Source organism: Notolepis coatsorum, assembly GCF_963971535.1.
Source record: "Notolepis coatsorum genome assembly, chromosome: 2".
NCBI classification, from domain to species: domain Eukaryota; kingdom Metazoa; phylum Chordata; class Actinopteri; order Aulopiformes; family Paralepididae; genus Notolepis; species Notolepis coatsorum.
Window position 1 is genome coordinate 210095195 of NC_140166.1, and position 24985 is coordinate 210120179.

General features: G+C 41.6%; 1 protein-coding gene across 2 annotated transcripts in view; it reads left to right on the forward strand.

The window, feature by feature from the left end:
• The window catches only part of LOC311224147 (rho-associated protein kinase 2-like), a 188638-nt gene that overhangs the window by 102658 nt on the left and 60995 nt on the right, over positions 1-24985 (forward strand). For both annotated transcript variants that reach the window (XM_084309005.1, XM_084309004.1), the window contains exons 7-13: positions 1505-1643; positions 4836-4927; positions 5832-5991; positions 8168-8231; positions 13351-13439; positions 14963-15011; positions 18983-19118. In XM_084309005.1, the coding sequence (XP_084165131.1) occupies positions 1505-1643; positions 4836-4927; positions 5832-5991; positions 8168-8231; positions 13351-13439; positions 14963-15011; positions 18983-19118 (729 nt within the window). The remainder of the gene's footprint in view (positions 1-1504; positions 1644-4835; positions 4928-5831; positions 5992-8167; positions 8232-13350; positions 13440-14962; positions 15012-18982; positions 19119-24985) is intronic.

Below are 24985 nucleotides of genomic sequence, written 5' to 3' on the forward strand. Positions count from 1 at the left end.
GCATTAGGAATATTGATTGGATTTAGATGGTCATTGAACCGTATTATTAGTCATAAAACATTCTAGAACATTTGTGATGTCACAGTATGATGTCATAGTCAAACATTCTAGAACATTTGTGATGTCACAGTATGATGTCATAATGGGACATTATTATTGTGGGGCGGCTATGGCTCAGGGGTAGAGCGGGGCGTCCAATGATCGAAGGGTTGGTGGTTCGAATCCCGCTCAAGCCCATGTCCATCCCATTGCCGTTGTGTCCTTGGGCAAGACACTTAACCTACTTGCCTCGTATGAATGTGTATGCATGTGAATGAATGTTGGTGGTGGTCGGAGGGGCCGTAGGCAATGATTATTCGCCACGCTTCTGTGAGTCTGCCTCAGGGCAGCTCTGGCTGCAATTGTAGCTTACCACCACCGGTATGACTGTGTATGAACGAATAATGGACTCTGTGAAGCGCTCTGAGTCAGAGAAGAGCGCTATATAAATCCAATCCATTATTATTATTATTATTATTCAAGAGCATTCGTGATGTCACAGTATGATGTCATAATCAAACATTCTAGAACATTTGTGTATCTATATATATTCAACATTCAGCATCTTGAAACAGTGCTGAGCAGTACTGAACAGATAGACTAAACAACATAGATTGAAGCCTGCATCTCTCAACCAAGGTGCCTTGCCTACCGTTTTGCTGTGGAAAGAGCCGGCAAGTTGATTTACGGCTTTCAGGTGAGGAGGAATTTTCATGTGTCGAGTCGGCGGTGATTTTGGAGACTGGGAAAATACAGTTTTCTTACCTTGTAGTAGTGACTAGTGACGTGAATATTTAGGAAAATAGCTTTAGGATCACTTCTGTAAAGAAAGACTTCGCTGTGGAAGAGAAATAAACCATTTGGATATCTTTGTTTTACACCGGAGCGGCTGTGGACCTTATTTTTCTTTATCAACGAACGTACTACTCACGAGTAAGCAACTTTAACCAGTAGATTGGAACGTCGGCCCTGATACGTATATTGTGCGTGTGAACGTTGACATGAAAAGAAAAAAGGTAAAAGAAAAAGAAAATGTTAAAGTGCAAAAAAATATATATATATATATATATTTTACGGTATCTCGCATGAATCGATGCTCGGTAGTACCGACGTGTTTCGGTAAGTACCTTTTAAAAGTACCGAATTCGGTACCCATCCCCTCAACACTGCAGCACCCAAGTTTCAACACTGTTTGATGAACATTGTTACTCAGCTGAAAGAGTTGTACCCTTCCTACTGACTTGACTTGTCTGCATTTGTAAGTCACTTTGGATAAAAGAGTCAGCTAAATGACTACATGTAAATGTTAATCAAACATGGGAGCAGCCATACTTAATACAGTCCCCCATTGGATTTAGGATTTGAATACCTCAAAACTGCATATGTGCACCTTTTAACACCATGGACGGTTCAGAATTGATCGAGTCATGTGGTGTGAATTACTAATCAAACACGCCCCCTGCAGGTGACACTCCGTTCTACGCCGACTCACTGGTGGGAACCTACAGTAAGATCATGGACCATAAGAACTCCCTCAACTTCCCTGACGACGTGGACATCTCCAAAGACGCCAAGAACATCATCTGTGCCTTCCTGACTGACAGGTAGAACACCTGTCTGTCTGTCTGTCTGTCTTTAACCTTACATTGTTGCTCCAACACTTTCTTTTAGACATGATTGCAATGTAACATACTTCACAATAATAATAATAATAATAATAATAAACGTCAGTTATCGTATGTATTAATATTGTGTTGTATGTATTAATATTGTGTGTTATTGTATGTATTAATATTGTGTTATTGTACACATTGATATTGTGTGTCATTGTACGTATTGGTATTGTGTTATTGTATTTATTGATATTATTTGTTATTGTATGTATTAACACATTCCCTGCCACGCAATTTGAGCATCTTATACCATTCTCTGCCAGCACTGTACGCCTATGGAGATGTTCACCTTCTTTGCAGGGCTATAACTTTTTAAATTGTATTGCTAAATTGACATTACTATGGCCCATTCAACATCGATTATCTATCGTTCAGGATGTAGGAACGTTTAACTTTTTCATTCATACATTCATACGAAAATACCATCTAGAATATAAATATGTTTTTATCATTTTCTGCAGTAATTCCTAGAATGTGAGATATAGGCATAAACGCATATATAGATTATCAAATGCCGCTTGTTGCCGATCCACGCTATATTAAAAATTTCAACTGTACATGATCCTAAACGTTATGACTGATCATGCACGGATGAACGGAGGGGGGGGGGGTCGTTTATAATTCCATGATCGTCGTTAAATGCTTCATGTAGTATGGGTGATATATTGATCAGAGCAGTTTGCATGGATAATAATAAACAAACAGGCTGAAAGTAACGTCAGCGTCCTCTTACCGTTCGACGATGAGACTGGAGGAAAAAGATCCCACTTATTTGACGCGATCTCCTAAATCCATTTCCGGTTTGTATAATCATAATACACGGCCAAATCGTATCGATTATTGCATTATGGCAGCGATCGCTACACACGGACATGTGTATACAGTCCCGCAACAATATGCGAGTGCCGGATGCATTTTGGAGAAGCACCGAGATCGACTTGTCCATTTCCGGTTTGGCAACTCACCGATCATCCACCAGGGGGCAGTATTGAAGCGTTGCAGAGTTGTGCCGGCTCACACTGCATCAGACCAGGCTCCGTGAGGGAATTATGAATAACATGGCGAAAAAATGAAATATGATCTCAATAACGTTGTACGCCGTGGATTGGCAGAATTCGCATGAACTTGAAACATGTCGTAAGCCGTTTCCGGCGTGGGATGTGTTAACACATTGGACGCCAGACCCGAGATAAGTCGGGTCAACTAGCCATCGCTTGAGCGCCAAACCCGAGAAAAGTCAGGTTTTGGTTTTATTCGCTATTTCCATTCATAATCCATGGAGGGAGCCTGATATTATCATTGGGAATGGGTCTGAGCTCGTAAACGTCCAATACCGCCGTCTAACGCCTTGCGGCCGGTATTGCACATCCTTGGAATCTCTCTGGCTCAGCCTGTACGTCGATCTAAAAAGTCCGGCCCAGGTTTTCCTAGTCGGGCAGTAGTAACGTTTATAACACATGGATTGGGGAGAATCAAGCACCGCCGATTAATGTACTTTGGTGGATTATGTTGGCAACACTATCGACATCAATACTTGGAATGGCGATCAGATAATTGGAATATTCTTTTTGCAGTACATCCTAGTCAAGGTAAGTGCTATATGGTATCAATCTTGCATTGATCCGAGCATGCCTTCGTTGTGATCCTGTAGTGTTATGTAACGTTACTCCACAACGTATGCCGTTGGTGATGATCGAAGCATAGACACCCCCCCCCCACCCTTTCATGCATGCATGATGAAACATAATACCGATAATATAGCGTTGATTTCAGATTGATTGTTGATCCAAGCGAGGAATGGCACGGTTTCTAGTGACATGCACTAAACGCTGCTTAGCGGCGTTTCCTGGGATTACACAGAATTACTCTAAAACGGTATAAAACGGGAATGTATGGATGAAAAAAAAGTTCTGTTTCTTGCATCTTGACTGGAAGAAACTCGATGACAATCGACTATATTATTAGATCCATAGCTATAATATTTAATATAGTTTTAGCACTGCAAACACCGGCATGTATCCCCATTCATTAAAGCGCTGGCACACACGGCCATACGGCCCACAGCGACCTCTGGCGCTGAATGTGTTAATAGTGTGTTTTATTGTATTTATTCATATTGTGTGTTGTATGTATTAATATTGTGTTATTGTATGTATTGATATTGTGTATTATTGTAGATATTAATATTGTGTGTTATTGTACGTATTTATATTGTATATTGGGCCTTTACTAGCTGTTTTACAGTATTTAACAATGCATTGGTGGTAATTTTATTATTATACGCAATAAAAGTAGCTTTCCAAATTAGCCAATGTTCTATAGCCAACGTGTTACAATGTATTCAAACAATCAATACAGTAACCATGAATAAATTACATGATGATGTCTTTCTCCAGCGGTTAAAGACGTATCCAGATGTTACATTTGATCAAATGATGACTGCCTTAGTGCCTTCCCACTCTTTCACTCTGTGTTGTTGTCTGTTGTTTGTTGTGTTGTCTGTTGTGTCTTGTGGTGTTGTCTGTTGTGTTGTGGTGTTTGTTGTGTTGTGGTGTTGTCTGTTGTGTTGTCTGTTGTGTATTGTGTGTTGTAGGGCTGTGCCCGACTAAGGATTTGGATGGTCGACTAGGATTGGCAAAAATTTGCCGTTAGTCGACTATTGGTCGACTAAAAAAAAAAGTGTAATATTTTATTTTTATTTATTTTATTTTGTATCATTCCATTTGGGCTGTGGGGGTGCTTAATGTCTGAAGGAGTCGACTGAAGGCTTCTTGTCCTCTGCAAAAGCATGCAATTGGTCCACTGATGGATACATCTTGATATTTGTCTAGTCTAGTGTGTTCATTAGATGGGTGAAATCCTCTTTCAGTGCCTCTGTGCCTGTTTTCGTAGGCAGTTAGCCTCTGGTATGCGTGCCATTAGCGTTAGCCACGCTTCTAGGCCTCTTTTCTTTTGGAAAAAATGATAAAAAAAAAAGAAAATTATTTTTTATATTCGACTAAGAGGTTGGCCAGTCGACTACGGCTCCTTTCGACCGATTAGTCGACTAATCGATTAATAGGGGTCAGCCCTAGTGTGTTGTGTATTGTGTATAATGTGTTGTCTGTTCTCTGTTATGTGCAGGGATGTGAGGTTGGGGAGGAACGGTATGGAAGAAATCAAGAGACACAACTTCTTCAAGAACGACCAGTGGACCTTCAGCACCATACGAGACAGTTAGTATCTCCCATGATCCAGTCTCAGTTCACCCAGACCAGACTGTGGGTCTTTTCATTGACTCAGACCACTATCTGAAGCTGTACACAGTGACTATTCTTCAACTGTTTTTAGGGTTGGTCATCACTATCAGTCTATGGATAATTATCCAACATATTTTTTATTTATTTCGTTGGAACTGGAAGTCACAGTGGATCATTTGCAAATAAGTGATGTTTTTCATCAAACCGTTGGACTTTTGGTGGTTTGGGGTGTTTATTTAATTTTAACAAAACAATGTCCACTAACTTACAGTGTATTCATTTGTTACTTTGAAGGAGAGTTCCTCAAAAACTGAAAGTGATGCAACTCTAACATTCTCTCTCATGCTCCTCTCTCTCTCATGCTCCCCTCTCTCATGCTCCTCTTTCTCTCATGCTCCTCTCTCTCATACTCCTCTCTCATGCTCCTCTCTCATGCTCCTCTTTCTCTCTCATGCTCCTCTCTCTCTCATGCTCCTCTCTCTCTCATGCTCCTCTTTCTCTCTCATGCTCCTCTCTCTCATGCTCCCCTCTATCTCTCATGCTCCTCTCTCTCTCATGCTCCTCTCTCTCTCATGCTCCTCTCTCTCATACTCCTCTCTCATGCTCCTCTCTCTCTCATGCTCCTCTCTCATGATCCTCTCTCTCTCATGCTCCTCTCTCTCATGCTCCTCTCTCTCTCATGCTTTTCTTTCTCTCATGCTCCTCATGTTCCTCTCTATCTCATGCTCCTCTCTCTCCCATGCTCCTCTCTCTCATGCTCCTCTCTCTCTCATGCTCCTCTCTCTCTCATGCTCCTCATGTTCCTCTCTATCTCATGCTCCTCTCTCTCTCATACTCCCCCCCCCACCCCCCCCCTCTCTCTCTCCCCCCCCCCCCCCAGCGGTTGCCCCTGTGGTCCCTGAGCTGAGCAGTGACATAGACACCAGTAACTTTGACGAGATAGAGGATGACAAGGGTGATGTAGAGACGTTTCCCACACCCAAGACCTTCGTGGGAAACCAGCTGCCCTTTGTGGGCTTCACCTACTTCAAGGAGGACCAGTAAGCCGTCTGTTTATCAACCTGTGATACCAATAGTTGCTTTGATGGGGATTCTACCCATGCGGAATGAGTTATTTCCTGAGAATTATGAGCAGATCTTTGGCATCATGATAAGGTATTTTAATGGGGATTATTAAAGATTACTAGAAAAAGGTTTAGGGTTTTTTATAAAACATATCCAATGAATCACTAATGAACCAAGCCCCCTTTTTAAATGTAGTCTACTCAAAACACGTTAATGTTTCTGAGAAATTTGCACCAGCCTCCTGTTAGCAATTAGTTAGCAATGTGAGTGCAAGTGGGGATAAACAGAAGTGCTTTCAAACAGTGAGGTACAATGCAGAAATTAAATGAGGTACAAAACTTAGGGTAAGGTGCAAATGAGGTATGAATGTAGTGCAAATCTCTTTAATAATAGATAAATATAAAGTGTGTTATAGTGGAAGGAAGGGGAAGGAAGAGAAGGAATGAGTAGGAAGAGAAGGAGCGGGTAGGAAGAGAAGGAAACGGAAGGAAGAGGACCATGAGAGCCTCCATCCCCTGTTGTTGACGGGCCAACTCTGGGAGATGAGCCGGGGGGAGACAATGGAGAGGGTGGAGACGGGGGAGAGCGAGCTATATTGGAGCGGATGGAGATACTGAGGGAGGTGGAGGAGAAGTTTGAGGGAGGTGGAGGTGAGGCAACAAAATGGCAACAAGTGGATATTGGAGATGCTGAATGTAATGGAAAGACTGAAACAAAGACAAACTGAGCAAGAGGGAAGGTCTAGACGAGAGAACATGCAGAGTGGGAGAAGATGAAGAGGGAAGGTCTAGACGAGAGAACATGAGGAGTGGGAGAAGATGAAGAGGGAAGGTCTAGACGATAGAGGAGAGGAAACAGAAGGATTTCATGGAGAAACTTTTGAGAATGGGCCTTCCAGGGGATTTCAGAAGGATATCAGGGAAAGAGGAATGGAGGTTGAGATCGTGGGGAGAACGGAGTCGCTTGTCGACAAGCTGAAGGAGATGAGATGGAGGCTAGAAGGAATGGATGGAGGCTAGAAGGAATGGATGGAGGCTAGAAGGAATGGATGGAGGCTAGAAGGAAAAGATGGAGGCTAGAAAGAAAAGATGGAGGCTAGAAGGAACAGCAGCAAGGAAGAGAGATGGGATGGATTATGAGGAGAAGCTGAGTCACTACAGGTGAGTATTGAATGAGGCCAGACACACGGCGCAAGGGGGAAAGTGGTGGGGCGACAGTGGCTCGGGAAGTAGAGCAGTCGCCTGGTAATCCGGAGGTTCCCGGTTCGATTCCCGCTCCTCCCCGGGGCAGCGTGTCGAAGTGTCCTTGAGCAAGACGCTTAACCCATAACTGCTCCCGATGAGCAGGTTGGCATGCCTCTGTCGTCTGTGTGTGAATGAATGTGTGAGTGAATGGGTAAAATGTGAGGAACAAATTGTAAAGCACTTTGGATAAAAGCTGTTATATAAATGCACCATTTACCATTTCTGAAGGTGAGGGCCTGGGGTTTGACTTTGGTGTGCAATGATAACGTGAGGCATCACTTACTGACCTCCAGGAGAGCAGAGCAGAGCAGACGAGCAATAATAAGCACAACGCGTCCGGTCAAATGTTTGATGTTCAAGAGAATCAAGAATCAAGAGGTTTATTTGCCACATACATACCAGGGCATACAGTGAAATGCGGGTGGTCATGCCCGCATTGATTGTGCAAAATACAATAATAAAAATAGGCATAGAAAAAATAAAATAGGTAAGACACAAGATATGCATGGTAAAAAGACATGCTAAGTTCCTGAGAAACTGGTTCCTATATACACTACTATACAATATACAATTTACAATTATTAACTCTTAATGTATCTAAACTATACTATACACTACAGTACTTCTTTCCTTTTAAAGTGACTTTCTATTTTTTAAAGTGACATTTTGTTGTGTGTGTGTGTGTGTGTGTGTCTGTGTGTGCTCATGTGTACTTGTGAGTGGAGAGTTCAGAGTTCAGTGTTCTGATGGTCTCTCTGTTCTTGCAGCGTGTGACCGTAGGCGCTTGCCTGACCGCAGCAGCTTGAAGGGGTCTTTCATAATTCTGCAGGCTCTGGATTTTGCACCTGTTCTGAATGTTAGAAGACACGGATCCTGCTCACGCACCTCACGTTGTTCTCCCCTCCAGGTTACTGTGCCCCACCAACAACGCTGCGGTGGCACGCGAGAACTCGGCCAACATAAAGGGAGAGGTGGGTGTCTGAATCTTCTGTCCGTAGCACATTAACCACCGTTTAGTTTACATTCACGTTTAGTCATTTCAGCTGAACGCTTTTATCCAAAGCGACTTGCAAGTTGTGTGTACAACAAGTCGGCAGATAAGGGTCAGTAACATTGTTTGTCAAACAGTGTTGAACTTTAAGTGCTACAGTCTTGAGTCAAAATCAGAATCGGAAAGGTCTTTATTGCCAAGTAGTTTACACATACAAGATCGTTGGTCGTTTTTGGTGCGACATTAACGGACAGACAAAAAAAACGCCCTCAGTCTTCCTCCCAACTTCTCTCATGGGCCTGAATGCACTGCATGACAGACGGGAGAGACGCAACGTCACTTTCATTTAGCGGAGCTGAGGAACATGCCTGTAGTAACAACAACAACAAGAACAACAGAAAATAGAATGTTTCACTAAGTTTACAACCCATTTGCAACATATGTGACCAGGCAGGCACAGACTTGGGTCTTGTCTAGCAAACTTAAACTGTTCGAAATGATATGAAAGTACAGGTTCATACCTTCAAAATATGCACAAATTGGGCAGATACTTTTCAATCGATGTCTTATTAACCCCTTAAGCCCGACGGGGCCTGAATTAATATCACGTCATAAATAGATCAATACTTTTAATCAATTAATGTTGCATATTTTTTTTCTTCAAATGTAGCCAAAGTAAATACCCTAACCCTATCAAAACAGCACTTTTCAGCACTACGTTTGTTTACCAATGATTTTAAGTGTTATTAGCTAAATATGAGTTCATAAATATCTATGCGCATCCCGCCGGAACCCGGATGAATTAGACGCAAGAAAATAACGCATCATGAAAGTGTTGTAGTCCTAATACAGAGGAGACCCAGGGCTTTCAATGGACATCGAAATTTCATAAAACTACACTACCCAGCTCACACCAGCCTCTGTGAAAGCTGCTGAAAATATTTTTTGCGCTATTTTTGTGATTATATCTCATGGGTCAAAACAAACCTGAACGTTATTGCCATGAAATACAATGTAGATGTTCCTTTCTGTGAACGTCTATAGAGAAAAAATGCGTCTCAATCTGATGAAAAATGGCAGAGCTATTTACATTATAATAAAGTAACTGTAAGGGCGGCTAAGTGGCGCAGTGGGCAAGGAGCCCAGCTCTCGTCGTTGCTACCAGCTTGGCTGGTCGTTCATACTAACACAATTGGCAGTGTTAGGGGTAGGAAAGCTGGTGGCTGGGGATTGGACGTTGTGGACAGCGACTCCTACAGGTCGGTTGGTGCGCCTGTACAGCAGAATCAGGAAGTAACGGGGGCAGTGAGCCTCCCACGCGTTACTCCTCGCCACTGAGAGATCGCGCTGTACAGGTGAAAAGATGCGACAGCTGCCTCCTCGTGTACCGGAGGGGACACGTGATGCAAGGCTTGGTCCTCACTGCAGCCGACCAGTGGGAGGCATAGTCTAGCAACGTTCGAGACAGGGGAGGGGAGAATTGGCGAGGCGAAATTGGGATGGGAGAAAAATTTAAAAATAAGGAGAAAAAGTTAACAAAAAAAAAGTAACTGTACTTACAGTAGATTTCATTCACGGCCTTTGCTGCCCTGTTACGGGCTCCTGGTGGTAGTAAATGCAGATTGACCTCTGCCATTGGAAAGAGGAGATTTGGCCCGATCCATAGATGTATGACTATTATGTATGGCCATATGCATATTTTCACACCGCCAACAAAGTACTGGGCCTGTTGTCTCGGAATGGATTTTTGGTGCATCTCCTCTCCTCTCATTTCTGCGCGTCTCCTCTCCGACACCTGATACAGAAAGTACTTAGCCAGTAGCCACTCCCCTCCGACACCACTCCGCTCGAACAATCTAACAATAATTTACATATTTACAAGTCGTATTAAGTTTTGCAAATAACGAGACATATAGAGAACATTTCAAAGCACTCTAAATTTCAACCCATTTCTGAATTGCGTGACATTTTGGGGTTTCTGAGGAATTGTGAGCTCCTTAACAAGACGGGTTAGACTGTGCCGGGTCACATAGCAATACCGGCCATACCGACTTTGGATGAGTTTGATCTCTTGAGAGACAGCCCGTTCTCAATCTAGTACCAATCTCTCCTCGTGCACAGAGAGAGAGGGGGTCATTTATTTTGTTTACATAATGCGCAATAATAGATATTTGAATGGTTCAAACCTATGTCTTTTTTAGAAGGAATAGTCAAATGTCATTTTAGGCCAATTTTGACAGCCCTAGAGAGGATTATGTAAAATAAAATGTAAAGCAATGACATACTTGATGTAATGCCATAGGTGGTTTATTGGCAGATAGCTGATATAGGATGTAACAGTGTTTTTATCAGAACTTGAGATGAGCCACAGTTAACATGTTGATTGATGTTGTAACGCTAATAATATCACAACTAAAATCCTGTGACTGAGCCCAGTACCAGTGAGATTAAGCAGGATTTCTCCAGCTGATCCCAGGACCTGGTGCCATAATCATGTTGGTGTGGTATTACCGTATTGGTCCCAATATAAGACCACTCATTATAAGACAAAAAAAAATCAAACTCATTTTTGGAAAAATACTCTTTTGAAGACCAAATCTTGTTTTTATAAAGAAAATAATTGCTTTTGAAAATAATGATAATAATAAAACATTGTTTTATTCAATGTTATTTTTATCATCTTTTGGTAAAATCATCTTTTATTAAAAAAAACACATTGAATAAAACAATAGGCTATTGTTTTTAACATCCCCTGGTGAACATCTTTTCTAACACCATCACACGTTGCAACATCATACCAGCTGGACATTCAAAAGTCCAGACCCTGAAAATACGCCCCTTTTTCAGATTAGTTTTCTTCTACGAAAAAAAACTAGGGCTGTCAGTTTATTGCGTTAATTAGATTAATTAATTACACAGCAAATTATCGCGTTATGAAAATTTACTCAAGATTAATTACATTTATTTTAATTTAAATGTTTAAAATTTTTATTTTAACCTCATTCATTCCATAAGAACATAGAATACACATTTACAGACTTTTTTTTAACCCATTCTCTGCCACCACTTTGATCATCCTAAATCATCCTCTGCCAGCGCTATTTGTCTATGGAGATGTTCACCTTCTTTGCAGGGCTATAACTTTTTTAATTGTATTGCTAAATTGACATTACTATGGCCCATTCAACATCAATTATCTATCGTTCAGGATGTAGGAACGTTTTACTTTTTCATTCACACATTCACACATTCATACTAAAATACCGTCTAGAGTATAAATATGTTTTTATCGTTTTCTGCAGTATTTCATAGAACGTGAGATATAGGCATAAATGCATATATTAGATTATCAAATGCAGTTTGATACCGATCAACGTTATATTAAAAATTTCAACTGTACATGGTCCTAAACGTCATGACTGGTCATCTGCGGGTGAACGGAGGGGGGGGGGGGGGGTCGTTTATAATTCAATGACCGACGTTAAATGATTTATGTAGTATGGGTGATATATTGATCAGAGCAGTTTGTATCGAAAATGATAAAGAAAAACGCTGAAACTCACCCCAGTCTCCTCGTAGCGTTGGGCGATGAGAGTGGCGCAAACAGATCCCAATTATGGGATGTTGATCGATGCGATCCATTTCCCGTTTGTATATTACTAATACACGTCCAAATCATGTTGATTATTGAGTTATGGCAAAGATCCATATCGACGGTGTCTGTATTGAGCCCCGGGACGATAAGCGAGTGGCCGGACGAAAATAGGGGACGGACCGAGCTACAATGGGCACTTCCGGTTTGGCAACTCGCCGATCGGCCACCAGGTGGCGGTATTGAAGCGTTGCAGAGTTGTGATGGCTCAGACAGCATCAGCCAAGACTCCGTGGGTGAAATATGAATACCATGACGAAAATATGAAATATTGATCTAAAAAACGCCTTACGGAGTTATTGGCAGACAACGCATGACGGAGAAACCCGCCTTAACACGTGATTGGCGGAGAATGGGTTAATATGGCTATTTGCATGTTCTTGGTATCTGATTCTAGGGACATCTATGGATCTCAGGGAATGTATTCCCAGTGTCAGAAATACTGTGTCTGTTACTAGGCGTGAGTCAATTGTAATGAACCAAATGAGAATATCAATTACATTTGTTTTATCTTTGACTGTGAATAACACCATGCTAAAATTGACCAGACCTGAACAATCTAAGCAAATGAATAAATGGAAGATGATTAAACAGAAGGTTTTGTAGATACAGTACTGAATTCTGCCATTTGAAATATGATTATAGAATATAGAATATCAGGCCTAAAATGGTTATGCGATTAAAATGTGATTAGATTCATTAATTACAAATCCTGTAATTAATTAGATACATTTTTTTATCGCCTGACAGCACTAAAAAAACACATCTTGTATTCGGCACAATACGGTAATCTCTGCCTTCTTAGCAATACTTACAGTAGTTACAGTGGCTTAAGCAAAAGCTAATCCGTGTAAACATAACTTTAATTGACTTCATTGTTGGAGAACGGTTTCCGATCAACGCGGACAAACTCCTAAACTAAAACTATAATCGTTAATAATAAATAACCATTGTGTCAAATCAAAGGTAATATTCTTTTTACAGAAAAATATAGATTTAGAAGAAAAGAAAAAAGAAATGTGAGAAATGTATTTACTAGTAGTAACACTATTTTGTCTCAATGTTTTTTATATTTAAAAATTAGGCAGGTCACTCCTGTTTCTAGATAACTTGTACCGGTAGTTTGTTTTGAGAGAGTCCTTGAAACAAGCTAATTTTGTCTTTTTGAAACAAGCTCATTTTGTCTTTTTGGAACAAGCTCATTTTGTCTTTTTGGAACAAGCTCATTTTGTCTTTCATCCCAAGACTCTAAATGGATGTAAATATATTTGTGGATATGTGTGAGAAATGTTGAACAGATTGGTCTCTTCTCTCTCTCCTCTCTCCGTCTGTCTCTGTCTCTCCCTCTCTCTGTGTCTCTCTCTCTCTTTTTCTGTCGCTCTCCATCTCTCTCTCTCTCTCTCCATCTCTCTCTCTCTCTCTCTCTCTCTCTCTCTCTCTCCTCCAGTCAGTAGCACTGCAGAAGAAACTTCATCAACTGGAGGAACAGCTGAACCATGAGATGCAGTCAAAAGATGAGCTGGAGCAGAAACACCGGTAACTGTTGAGAGAAGGAATAATAATAACTAATAATAATACATACTACTAATAATACAAAGAATGCATAATAACTAATACTGTTACACATGTTGATCAGAGTTGCACTGGTGACAGTGGCTTTTATTGCAACTGTTAACTCTTTCAGCGCTGCGGGCCTAGCCCATCTTTGTTCCTACTGCGCCACCGCTCTAAGAGATAGGGATGCGTGGCAGTGTTTGCAGGGCTATATCTATATTCTATATTATAACTATGGATACAATACTATGGCTCATTTGACATCAACTATCCATAGTTCAATATGTGAAAAAGAAAAAAATATTTCATGTATAAGTTTGCGTGTTATACCGTGGGGAATATAAGTATAGTTTCAGAGTGATCCTGGCTAATTCCAGAAAACGGCGCTATAGAGCAATACGTGAATAGCTCGCCTGGACACGCTACTATTTCCAAATCAAATGTATATAATAGGTATGATGTTTCATCATGAACGTATGAAAGGGGAGGAAGGGGGGTCGTTTGTTGATGCTTTGATCGTCACCAACGGCATACGTTCTGGAGTATGTTACACATGGTCGTTGCGATCGTTGTGAAATCTTGGTTGGATCAAAGCAGGCTTGATGTCATTATAGTCCTTACCTTCACTAGGAGGTACCCCAAAAAGAATATTCCAATTGTCTGATCGCGATTTCCAGTATTGGTGTCCATTGTGTCGCCAACATAATCCACCACAACACATGCATCGGGGGCATTGGATGCGTTTCAATGTCATCGAGTGAACCGCTAGACTCGCCTGACCAAAAGAACTGCGCCCGGAGTGAATTAACTGTAACACCGGGTGTGAAAAAAAGGTTTCGAAGGGTGGGCGACTGGGCGATCTCACCTACCAGTATGCGGCCGGTATTGCACTCACAGTGATTCCCTATGGTAACCCTGAGGTCCGTGTGAGAGAAATGAATAAAAAAAATCGAATAAAAGAAATAACGATGAAAACCCGACTATACTCGGGTCTGGCGCTGAACGGTTGGCGAGTTAACCCGACTATCCTCGGGTCTGTCGCTGATAGAGTTAAAGGGGTTACTTCACCATAACAACAACAACAATACAGTATTACACTGATCCCCAAGCTGTAAACAGTATTACACTGATCCCCAAGCTGTAAACAGTATTACACTGATCCCCAATCTGTAAACAGTCTTACACTGATCCCAAGCTGTAAACAGTCTTACACTGATCCCAAACTGTAAACAGTCTTACACTGATCCCAAGCTGTAAACAGTCTTACACTGATCCCAAACTGTAAACAGTCTTACACTGATCCCCAAGCTGTAAACAGTCTTACACAAATTAATTTGAATTGTGTGTGTTTGAATCCTTGTGTTAATTATAGCTCAATGAAATTATGAAGATAAAGATAGGTGAAATTCCCCATTAATTTATCTGGCATATAATCCTAACATCTCCATGGTGGTGACACTGTTCTCTCTCTCGCTCTCTCTCTCTTATCTCTCCTCTCTCTGCAGAACTGCCACCAGTCGTCTGGAGAAAGTCTCCAAGGAGCTCGATGAGGAGGTACAGCAGGCTGCTCTCCAATACAGCACATACAAAACGCATACAAAACGCATACAAAACACATACAAAACACATACAAAACGCATACATAACACTGCATACCACATACGAAACACATATATAACACGTACAAAATAATGAGCTAAACACAATTGAAAGAAAACTCTAGGCAACTCTCTGGTTCAATGATTAACAGGCCTTTTACTGGAACGACTGATGCTTTTAGCAGAGAGTATAAAGCGCAGCGTGCATGCCTTCATCAGAGAGCCAATGGAAATAATTAGTGCAATTGAATCATAGCCTTTAAAATCCCAAGTTAAATTAAACTGTGGACTTGGCAAGTTGCCACGACGCTAGTGCTGAACATAATTAATCCGATCGAACAGGTTTCATGACTGAATCAAAGTCAAAGTCATGTTTATTGTAATTTTTCCATGTGACATGGAACCAAGAAATACAGTTCTCGGTTATAGTCATTAAATAACTAGAATAAATACTAAAATAAATACTGATCCTCATGATAGACATGCAAACTGATTCAATAAAAATCCAATAAAAAACAAATTAATTCAATAGAAAACTAATCCATTCAATAAAAACCTAGTCTAATTCAATAAAACTAATTTGATTCACTGATTAAAAGAGAGAATAGGTGCCATAAAGTGCTACGGTGCAGAGGCATGGCAGTGATGAGCTGTGATGAACTGTTCAGTAGTCTCGCAGCATCCGGGAAGAAGCTATTCTTTAACCTGGTGGTTCTTGCCCGGATGCTGTGCAGCCTCCTGCCTGAAGTAGGTGTGGGACGATACATCGATCCAGATCGATATATCGATCTATTATCAATTATCAAATAGGATCGATGCAACGTAAAAAGATCGATTGATATTGCGATACTCTTATTTAGAAAATCCGCTCGTGAGCATATCCGCCCGGCGTGTGTAGACGTTAGACAGCATTGCTTCAGAGGCCTCCTATTTTGCCAGAAATAAATGCCTGTTGTTTTTTTCCCCACAAGGGGTCAAATGCATCTAACATGCTTTCCATTAGGGATGCCCCGATCGATCGGCCACCGATCGTTATCGGCCGATAATCAGTATAAATATGCGATCAGTGATCGGTGATAATGCTTTATTTTCGCCGATCGTCAAAACCGATCGAAAAACATGATCCAATTCTTAGCGGAAATCTCACTCGCTGAGTTCTGTCTCGGAGCTGCAAACTGCCGCTCCGTCTCCTCCTCCTCCTGCCCCTCCCTTACCCATGTAAACAAGCTCAGGCAATAGTCTGCTCTAACCTAGTGCATGAGACCTCCGTGAGCTAACGTTAGCTACCGTTACTGTTTAAACAGAATGACCCAGTCAACTATTCACTTTTAGTTTAATACATGAGGCATTGTTAACGGTATCTAGCCGGCTAGCTACTGATAGCTCCTGATATCAACAAATGCTCCAGCAAGTCTAGTAGTGCATGATAGCTCACGTTAGCTCACGTTAGCTCACTGTTCAAAACGAAACGTCCCATTAAACTAAATAGTTCACTCAGGCGTTGTCTTAACGTTATCTAGCCGGCTAGCAGTAGCTACAGATAGCTTCTGATATCAATGTCTTATACCACTGATTCGATGCGTATTTGAGCTGAGGGCATGTTGAATGTGATCAATAGGGTCCAGCTGCAGCTCCGGAGAATCCTGGCCGTAGCTGGAGGCTACTCGAGTACACACAGACAGTGGAGCTGTTTGCAGATAGCGAGCATTTTGACTTGTTGCGTGGTGGCGATGTCTCGCAGATAATACAACTACAAGTATGATTATATAATATATATATTTTATTAAAAAAAAAATTATATAAAATAAAAATGTATTATTCTTTTTTATCAAACACGATCGATATCGGATCGGTATCGGCCGATATGGCTCAAGACGATCAGTGATCGTATCGGTGGCAAAAAAAGTGATCGGGGCATCCCTACTTTCCATCCTCGCCATTCCTTTATGCCCACGTCGCGTTAAATACCGAAATTAACATTGCGTTAGCGTGAGCTAACTAAGCTAACCTGATAGAGCGATAGAGAGAGAACAGCAGAGGTCCACTAGGGACTGGGAAGGAGGGGGGGTTACTGCATTCTCGAGATAGCCCCACTAACAGGATCTGGCCGGTACTGCACCTTCTGACTCCCAATATGCCTTTTCCAGCCAAAATACAGCGCTGTGATAGGATATTAATATCGGAAAAATAAGAAAAACTAACCAAAAACAGTGAACAGGAGGTCTATTTGTATTAAAAACAATAGATTGTTTTTCATTTAAATGTCTGGAAGAGATCAGAAATAAAAATTTCAAATGATATTTCCATTGCCTTTTTTTTGTTGATTTAAATGTTACTGATTGTGTTAACACATTCGGGGCCATTGGGATGCGTCTAATAAATCTCTAGAGGACCGGCAAATGTAAACAGACATGGGGCTGTTTGTAGAGCTAAATCTATACTTTATAGTATTGCTATCTGTCCATTCTCATTGTCAATTGGGACCATAAACCGTCCCTTCAAAATGGATTAAAGAAATATTTTTTTCATCAATACGTTCTCATTTTATAGCGCCGTGAATATAAGCGTTATACGGCATTTGGTCTAGTATATTTCCTGGGAGGCGAGATAAAGGGCTAATAGTTACTAACGTTATATCCAATGGCATTTCCGTTATACAGATGCTACAGTTAAAACTCAAACTGCATATGATCGGCACGATCCTCAAGCATGTATGCATGAAAGGGGGGGGGGGGGGCGGGGGACGTTGTTTCTTATTATTGATTACCAATAACCGTGTTCGTCTAAGTAGCTACATAGGCCTATCGTATCGTATCATAACAAGGCTCGACCGGGCTGTAATTTACGTGAAAAAGATCTTACCATGAGCCGGTTGGATCCCCGTTATCGATCGCCATCTGGTAGATCGATATGTCCATTGGCTGATGATAAATCCACTTATTGCATAGTGAAATCCGCAATTTAAAACGTATCCCGTGCAACAGACAATAGCTATCGCTTCAGATGAGTAGAAAACTACATTAGAGATAAAAAAAAAAAAAAGACAACTTCTGCCCCTAAGAGGATCTGGCTGGTATTGCACGTTGGCGAATTCAAAGAGTAGGGTAAATCTGCAGTGCCACTCGGCGACCTTGAATAGGTTATAAAAATGGAATAAAAGCAATAACAACTTGCCACGGATATATCCGTGCTTCTGTCCACAACGGGTGGAATCGAAACACGGAGATCTCCGTGGTCGGGTGCCATTGTGTTAAATGGGCATATAATATCGTCTCATATCGATCGCAGGCACCTGAATTGAATCGTATCGTATCGTGGCAGACTTTGTGATATCGGAAAATATCGTATCGTTGTCCAAAGAATCGTATCGTATCGTGATGAAACTGGTGATTTCCACCCCTAGCCTGAAGGGGGGGGGTAAACAGGTTTTTTTTTTTTTTTTTTTTTTTTTTTATAAATTAAGACGGATGTTAGCAGCGTATCTGGGGGTCAAAAATAAAATCACAACCTTAAAATAGAGCAGTTTTGAAGACTAATCAATACACCCCTTCAAAAGTCAAGTCAAATGTATTTATAAAGCACATTTCATACACAGAGGCAATCCAAAAAACGATATAAAAAAAAGAGAAGGCACAGCATGAAAAGGAATGATTCCCTGGAACTAAAAAAAGATATCAAAGGAACACAGAAGGGTACAGTATTAAAACGGTACATTCTCACAAATAGATTTTCAGTGCACTAAAACAAACAAAACAAAGTACAAAAAAGAGTGCAGTGGTTTAGCAAGCAGTTGAAAGCAGTTCCAAACATGGAGCATTACAAATGGGCAGAGTTGGGGCAGATCTAAGACATTAGATTTTGTTGTTGTGTTTGAATGCCAACATGTCACCGTCAGGACTGGTTTAACTCCTTTGTTCCTGTTTGCAGGTGAGCGGTAGGAAGAACCTCGAGTCCAGCCTGAGGCAGCTGGAGAGGGAGAAGGCCCTGCTGCAACACAAGAGTCTAGAGAGCAACCGCAAGGCCGAGAGTGAGGCCGACCGCAAGCGCTGCCTGGAGAACGAAGGTGCCCGCAACGCATACTAATGCTTGTTCCTGCTCACAGGGCTGGCCCACTGAGAGGTTAGCTTAGGAGAGGTGGTGGTTAGGGTTAGCATAGGAGAGGTGGTGGTGGTTAGGGTTAGCGTAGGAGAGGTGGTGGTTAGGGTTAGCATAGGTGAGGTGGTGGTGGTGGTTAGCATAGGAGAGGTGGTGGTGGTTAGTGTAGGAGAGGTGGTGGTGGTTAGCATAGGAGAGGTGGTGGTGGTTAGTGTAGGTGAGGTGGTGGTGGTTAGGGTTAGTGTAGGTGAGGTGGTGGTGGTTAGGGTTAGTGTAGGTGAGGTGGTGGTGGTTAGGGTTAGCGTAGGAGAGGTGGTGGTGGTTAGGGTTAGTGTAGGAGAGGTGGTGGTGGTGGTGGTTAGGCTTAGCGTAGGTGAGGTGGTGGTGGTGGTTACGGTTAGCATAGGTGAGGTGGTGGTGGTGGTTGGGGTTAGTGTAGGTGAGGTGGTGGTGGTGGTTACGGTTAGCGTAGGTGAGGTGGTGGTGGTGGTTACGGTTAGCATAGGTGAGGTGGTGGTGGTGGTTAGGGTTAGCGTAGGAGAGGTGGTGGTGGTTAGGGTTAGTGTAGGAGAGGTGGTGGTGGTTAGGGTTAGTGTAGGAGAGGTGGTGGTGGTTACGGTTAGCATAGGCAGGGTTCCCACGGACCTGGAAAACATGGAAAACATGGGATTCATGGGATTCATTTTCCAGGTATGGAAAGGCATGGAAACTGAGCAAAAGTGACCAATTACATGGAAATAGAAACCGTTGTCCTGGAAAATTGTATTGGATGATGTGTAATAAAATTTAACTATTGAGCACAGAATTAACATGAGTTTATAAAAACCCTTTACATGTGAACAGCTTTTACTGTAGATAGAAATGGATGATCCCTTGTTGTAGAGCATGCTCTTGGCATCCTATATGGTATATTGGATGTTGGAATTTGATGCAGACATGCTCCCCTGTTTTGCAGCTGGATGCTTAAGACAGTGGGGTGCTGTTCTGCAGCTTGATGCCCCTCAGACATGCCCAGGCATGTCAGTTGATTGATAGTCAGCATTTATATATTAGAGAGGGCTTAGTTGATCCCCTCAGTCTGTGTGCGCGTCCCTGATCACAAGTAAGTGTTAAATATGTGTATAATGAGGACGCTTAGTTATATATGTATATAGTTAATCTATATACTATATAGATTTATATAGTTAAGGCTTATAGTAAGGTCATAATTCTACCAGCTGCTTAGGAAGCAATTTACCAGTATGCTTATAGTGATAATCTAGCCCAGTGGTGCCCAACCAGTCGATCGCGATCGACAGGTAGATCGCGGGCTGATTTCAAGTAGATCTCGATTAAAAAATCTTTTTTTTGCAAAATCAACTTTGCCTCTCCTTGTTAACTACAACAAGCAATGCTGTTTGTTATTTAAGATGAGGTCGGACTCGGCACTGACAGATTTGTGTTCATTATGCTGCTTTTATAAAGCCTCAAATGACGGCTTACAATATACAATTTTGGCTGGTAGCTCTCGGCTAGGTGGTAAATTAAAAAGTAGATCTTGGTTCAAAAAAGGTTAGGCACCCCTGATCTAGCCTATTGACTGAGTATAATCTATATTGTTGATTGTAGTATTTAGTATCTGTTTATCACCTGTTGAATTGTCACAATTAGAATCAATGCATTTTGATTAATCGATGCATCGTTACACCCCTAAAGAGTAGGCATACTACCCCTTCTACATAAGAGTCATAATCTCAAATGTGTGATGCATTACAGGAGTGAGTGACAATGACACGCGGCAGTTTCAAGTCATATTGGAAATATGACTCTCAATACAAGGACTGGATTAGAGCGGTACCAGGAGATGTCCACAAGGCTTATTGCAAGTCCCTTAGGGTTAGTGTAGGTGTAGGAGAGGTGGTGGTTAGGCTTAGCGTAGGTGAGGTGGTGGTGGTTAGGGTTAGTGTAGGAGAGGTGGTTAGGGTTTAGTGTAGGTGAGGTGGTGGTGGTTAGGGTTAGTGTAGGTGAGGTGGTGGTGGTTAGGGTTAGTGTAGGTGAGGTGGTGGTGGTGAGGGTTAGTGTAGGTGAGGTGGTGGTGGTGAGGGTTAGTGTAGGTGAGGTGGTGGTGGTTAGGGTTAGTGTAGGTGAGGTGGTGGTGGTGAGGGTTAGTGTAGGTGAGGTGGTGGTGGTGGTTAGGGTTAGTGTAGGAGAGGTGGTGGTGGTGGTTAGGGTTAGTGTAGGTGAGGTGGTGGTTAGGGTTAGTGTAGGAGAGGTGGTGGTGGTGGTTAGGGTTAGTGTAGGAGAGGTGGTGGTGGTGGTTAGGGTTAGTGTAGGAGAGGTGGTGGTGGTGGTTAGTTTATGAGAGGGTGTTGGGGTTAGTTTATGAGGGTGTTCTTGGGGTTAGTTTATTCGAGGTTGTGGTTAGGGTTAGTTTATGAGAGGTAGTGGTTAGGGTTAGTTTATGAGTAGGGTTGGGCACCGAGAACCGGTTCTAATAGGAACTGGTTCCTAACTTCCGGTTCAGGAATGCATTTCGATTCTTAATTTCGATTCTTAAAAAAAAAAAAAAAAAAAAACGTTGTTAATTAATACCCTAGTTGCAGTACAGCAACCAAATTAAACTGTATCAAGTCAACTGACAATGTGAATAGTATGAAAAAAATTTAAGATAAAAATAAATATATAATAATCTCCTGCGAAATAAGCTGTGACCTGTTTCGACCTGCACCTCAAAGAATCGGAATCGAGAATCGTTTGAACAGGAATCGAAATGGAGAATCGGAACCGGAATCGTTCAAATCCAAACGATGCCCAACCCTATTTATGAGTGGTAGTTAGTTAGAGGTAGTTCGTTTAGGGTTAGTTTATGTGTAATGACATCACATCCTGGGTATTTGGTAAATGTGTTTGGCGAGCACTGAGCGACGGTGGCTCGGGAGGTAGAGAGTGGTAATCGTCTGGTAATCAGAAGGTTACCGGTTTGCATGGTTGCCTTCGCCGTAGGTGTGTGAATGGGTCAAATGTGAGGAACAAAATTGTAAAGCTCTTTGGATAAAAGCACCATTTAGCATTTATTTACCATTCTACATACAACGGCGCACCTTTCTGTTGGGGCTTTGATGTCAGGTCCACGATGCTGTGACCTGCCTGTGATGTGTTTACACAACATCATAAATGATCACTCATCAATAAATTCCGTCATCAATACACTATCCCGGATTCCCGGGCCATGAGCTGCAGCATTCCTCTCTCCCCCTCCCTCTGCCTACTTGGGGATACTACTGCTATCCATTTATTAGTCCAGAACACCAAACCCCTACTCGTTTCTCTAGCTGTTGCCAAGAAAACTATCCTCTTAAACTGGAAGACAAGAAAAAAGGTGAATACTGGCCAATGGTTAGGCCTTCTCTCAAATTACATATCACAGGAAACAATCTCAACCGTGGATCACATCGAAGTCTCACAATTTAATAACATCTGGAAATTGCTTGTGGATAATCTAGGCTCCTAATCATAGGAGATTGACCTGTGAGCCATCCACTCCATAACCCACCCTTCTCTCAATCCCCCTCTACTTTACTTACTCCCCTCTCTGCCCCCCCCCCCCTTTCCCTTGTCATGTGTATTCGTTGTTGTCCTTCATTGTCCTTAGTTGTAATTTGTTTGTCAATATCTAGTCTGAGTTCCCCCCCTCCGAGAGGGCAATGAAATATATATTTTTTAATATTTTTCTTATTTTACTACACTTTTTATTTAATTCTGTACTGTAAATAATTAAAACGTATAATAAATAATAAAGTTGTCCCCCGAAGAGGGGGGGGGGGGGGGGTGGATGGAGTGCCCTCAAAAAAGGGCTGGGAAAAAAGCTAGAGAAAAAAAAAATATATCACTCATCATTACATACAGTAGTAACTAACTCACTCTCTCTGTCAGTTGGCACTGGACTGAGGTGGTGTAATACCACCACCTACTGTTCAAACACACCAGGGACGCCTGGTCACTCAATTGTTTTCTTAACTAAGAGGGTTATAATCGTATTAAACAGTGCATGAATACATAATAAATATGCCCTCTATATGTATGGCCTGCTGCAAATAACCCTAGGCAACATTTCTGAACACAGGCTTACCATGTTTTCATTTAAAATCAAATCAAATGTATTTGTAAGGCCCGACAACATTAATGTCCCCATGGGCCGGACACGTCTTTTTTAAACAAGTCAAGAAGAAACATCACAATAAATCAAGAACAAAACAAAAACACCATGAAATCCAAAATAAAATGTAAGATAAATGCAACACTCTCAGACATACCCCATGCGAAGGTAAGGAAAAACTCACTAAAAACCTAGCAATAGGAAAAAAGCACCACAGGCAATGTGGAGGGGAGAAACCTTAGAAGGGCCGTTCAAGGGGGGGTCTCCCTTGGACCAGGGCTCCAGACTAACTTTTTTCACCACCGTCCCAGAACCGTCCCGAAATACAGTTTTAACCGTCCCAAAGTGAATGTAAACCATCCCAATAATTATTTTATATATATAATATATCAACGTCAATTTGATCATATGGGGACATATTTTGTGCTGATAATGGCACAGAGGATGAGACCAACTGTGTACAGTACCTTTTGATTATTGTAAGCACAAAGATAATAAGCAGCTATAACTAGAACGTGTCGATAATATACAGTTCCAATAATAATAATAATAATAGATCAAATTTATATAGCGCCTTTCATAGAACCCAAGGTCGCTTCACAATCAGGACAAAAAATAGGGCTAGGGAAATAGGGGGGAAAAAGGGGATGAGGGAAGGTAAGGGATAATGGATAATGGACCTAATCTAATCTAAACTAACTGATGGGGAAAAGCCTTGGTCAAGAGGTGTGTTTTTAGAGCAGTTTTGAAGGTGTCCAGGGTTGGGGCGTTGCGGATAACATTACACTTCTGTTATTTAAATGTGTCCTTACGTTAGAGTCAGGGGTTGTATTGTTGGATGCAGTTCCCTTTTGGTCAGTGTGTGTCTGTTCTCCATCTTCTTCTGCTGTGTTTATCCTCTTCAAATAGCGCAGCATATTTGCGGTGCTCTCTTCACTGAGAGGATGCCAGTATAGCGTTTATTTTTATTTTTATAACATTCTGATATTTTCGCGGTTCTTGTATAGTGGTCTCGTGCGACTCAACTATAATAAATATGGGCTGTTTTAAATTGTGTGAATAGTTGTTGTGAGTGCTCGCACTATGTTTCAATATAATCCGTTTTACCATTCATTCATTATAAACACAGACGTAAGGTGTCCACCGTGCTTTTTTAAGCTCCGGCCAAAATGCATGGTGACGTCTTGACCTAGGGCTGGGCGATATGGAAAAAAATCATATCGCGATAACGATATGATAATTTTATTTTATTTCTCGATATCGATAATTATCGAATTGTTATAAGTATAAAAAAAAAAAAAATTTTTTTTTTTTTTTTTTAACAACAGGTGTATGTTTATTTTGCAGCAATTCTTTGTCATTGCCGCCATCTTTAGTGTTACATCCCCTCACACTCCAGTTCTCAGGCTGCAGCTGGTTTAAAAGCTAAAGTAAACCGGCTTCTCTGCTGGCTGTGGCTCCAGAGGAGTTGAACAGTTCTGGCTCTGCTAGTTTATTTTCAATCTTTTGGCGCTTTTTTGGTGGACAAACCACAGCACATGTGCACTGTGACTCGTGACTGGAGTCTAGTTCTGCTAGCACACATAGCCTACTGTGTACAGACGGTTTCAAAATGTATTTTAAGTTAGAAAGCAAACAAAATAAATGGACGAGAAAAAGAAATCTGAATTTGGTCAGTATTGTCATTTGGACAAGCAAAG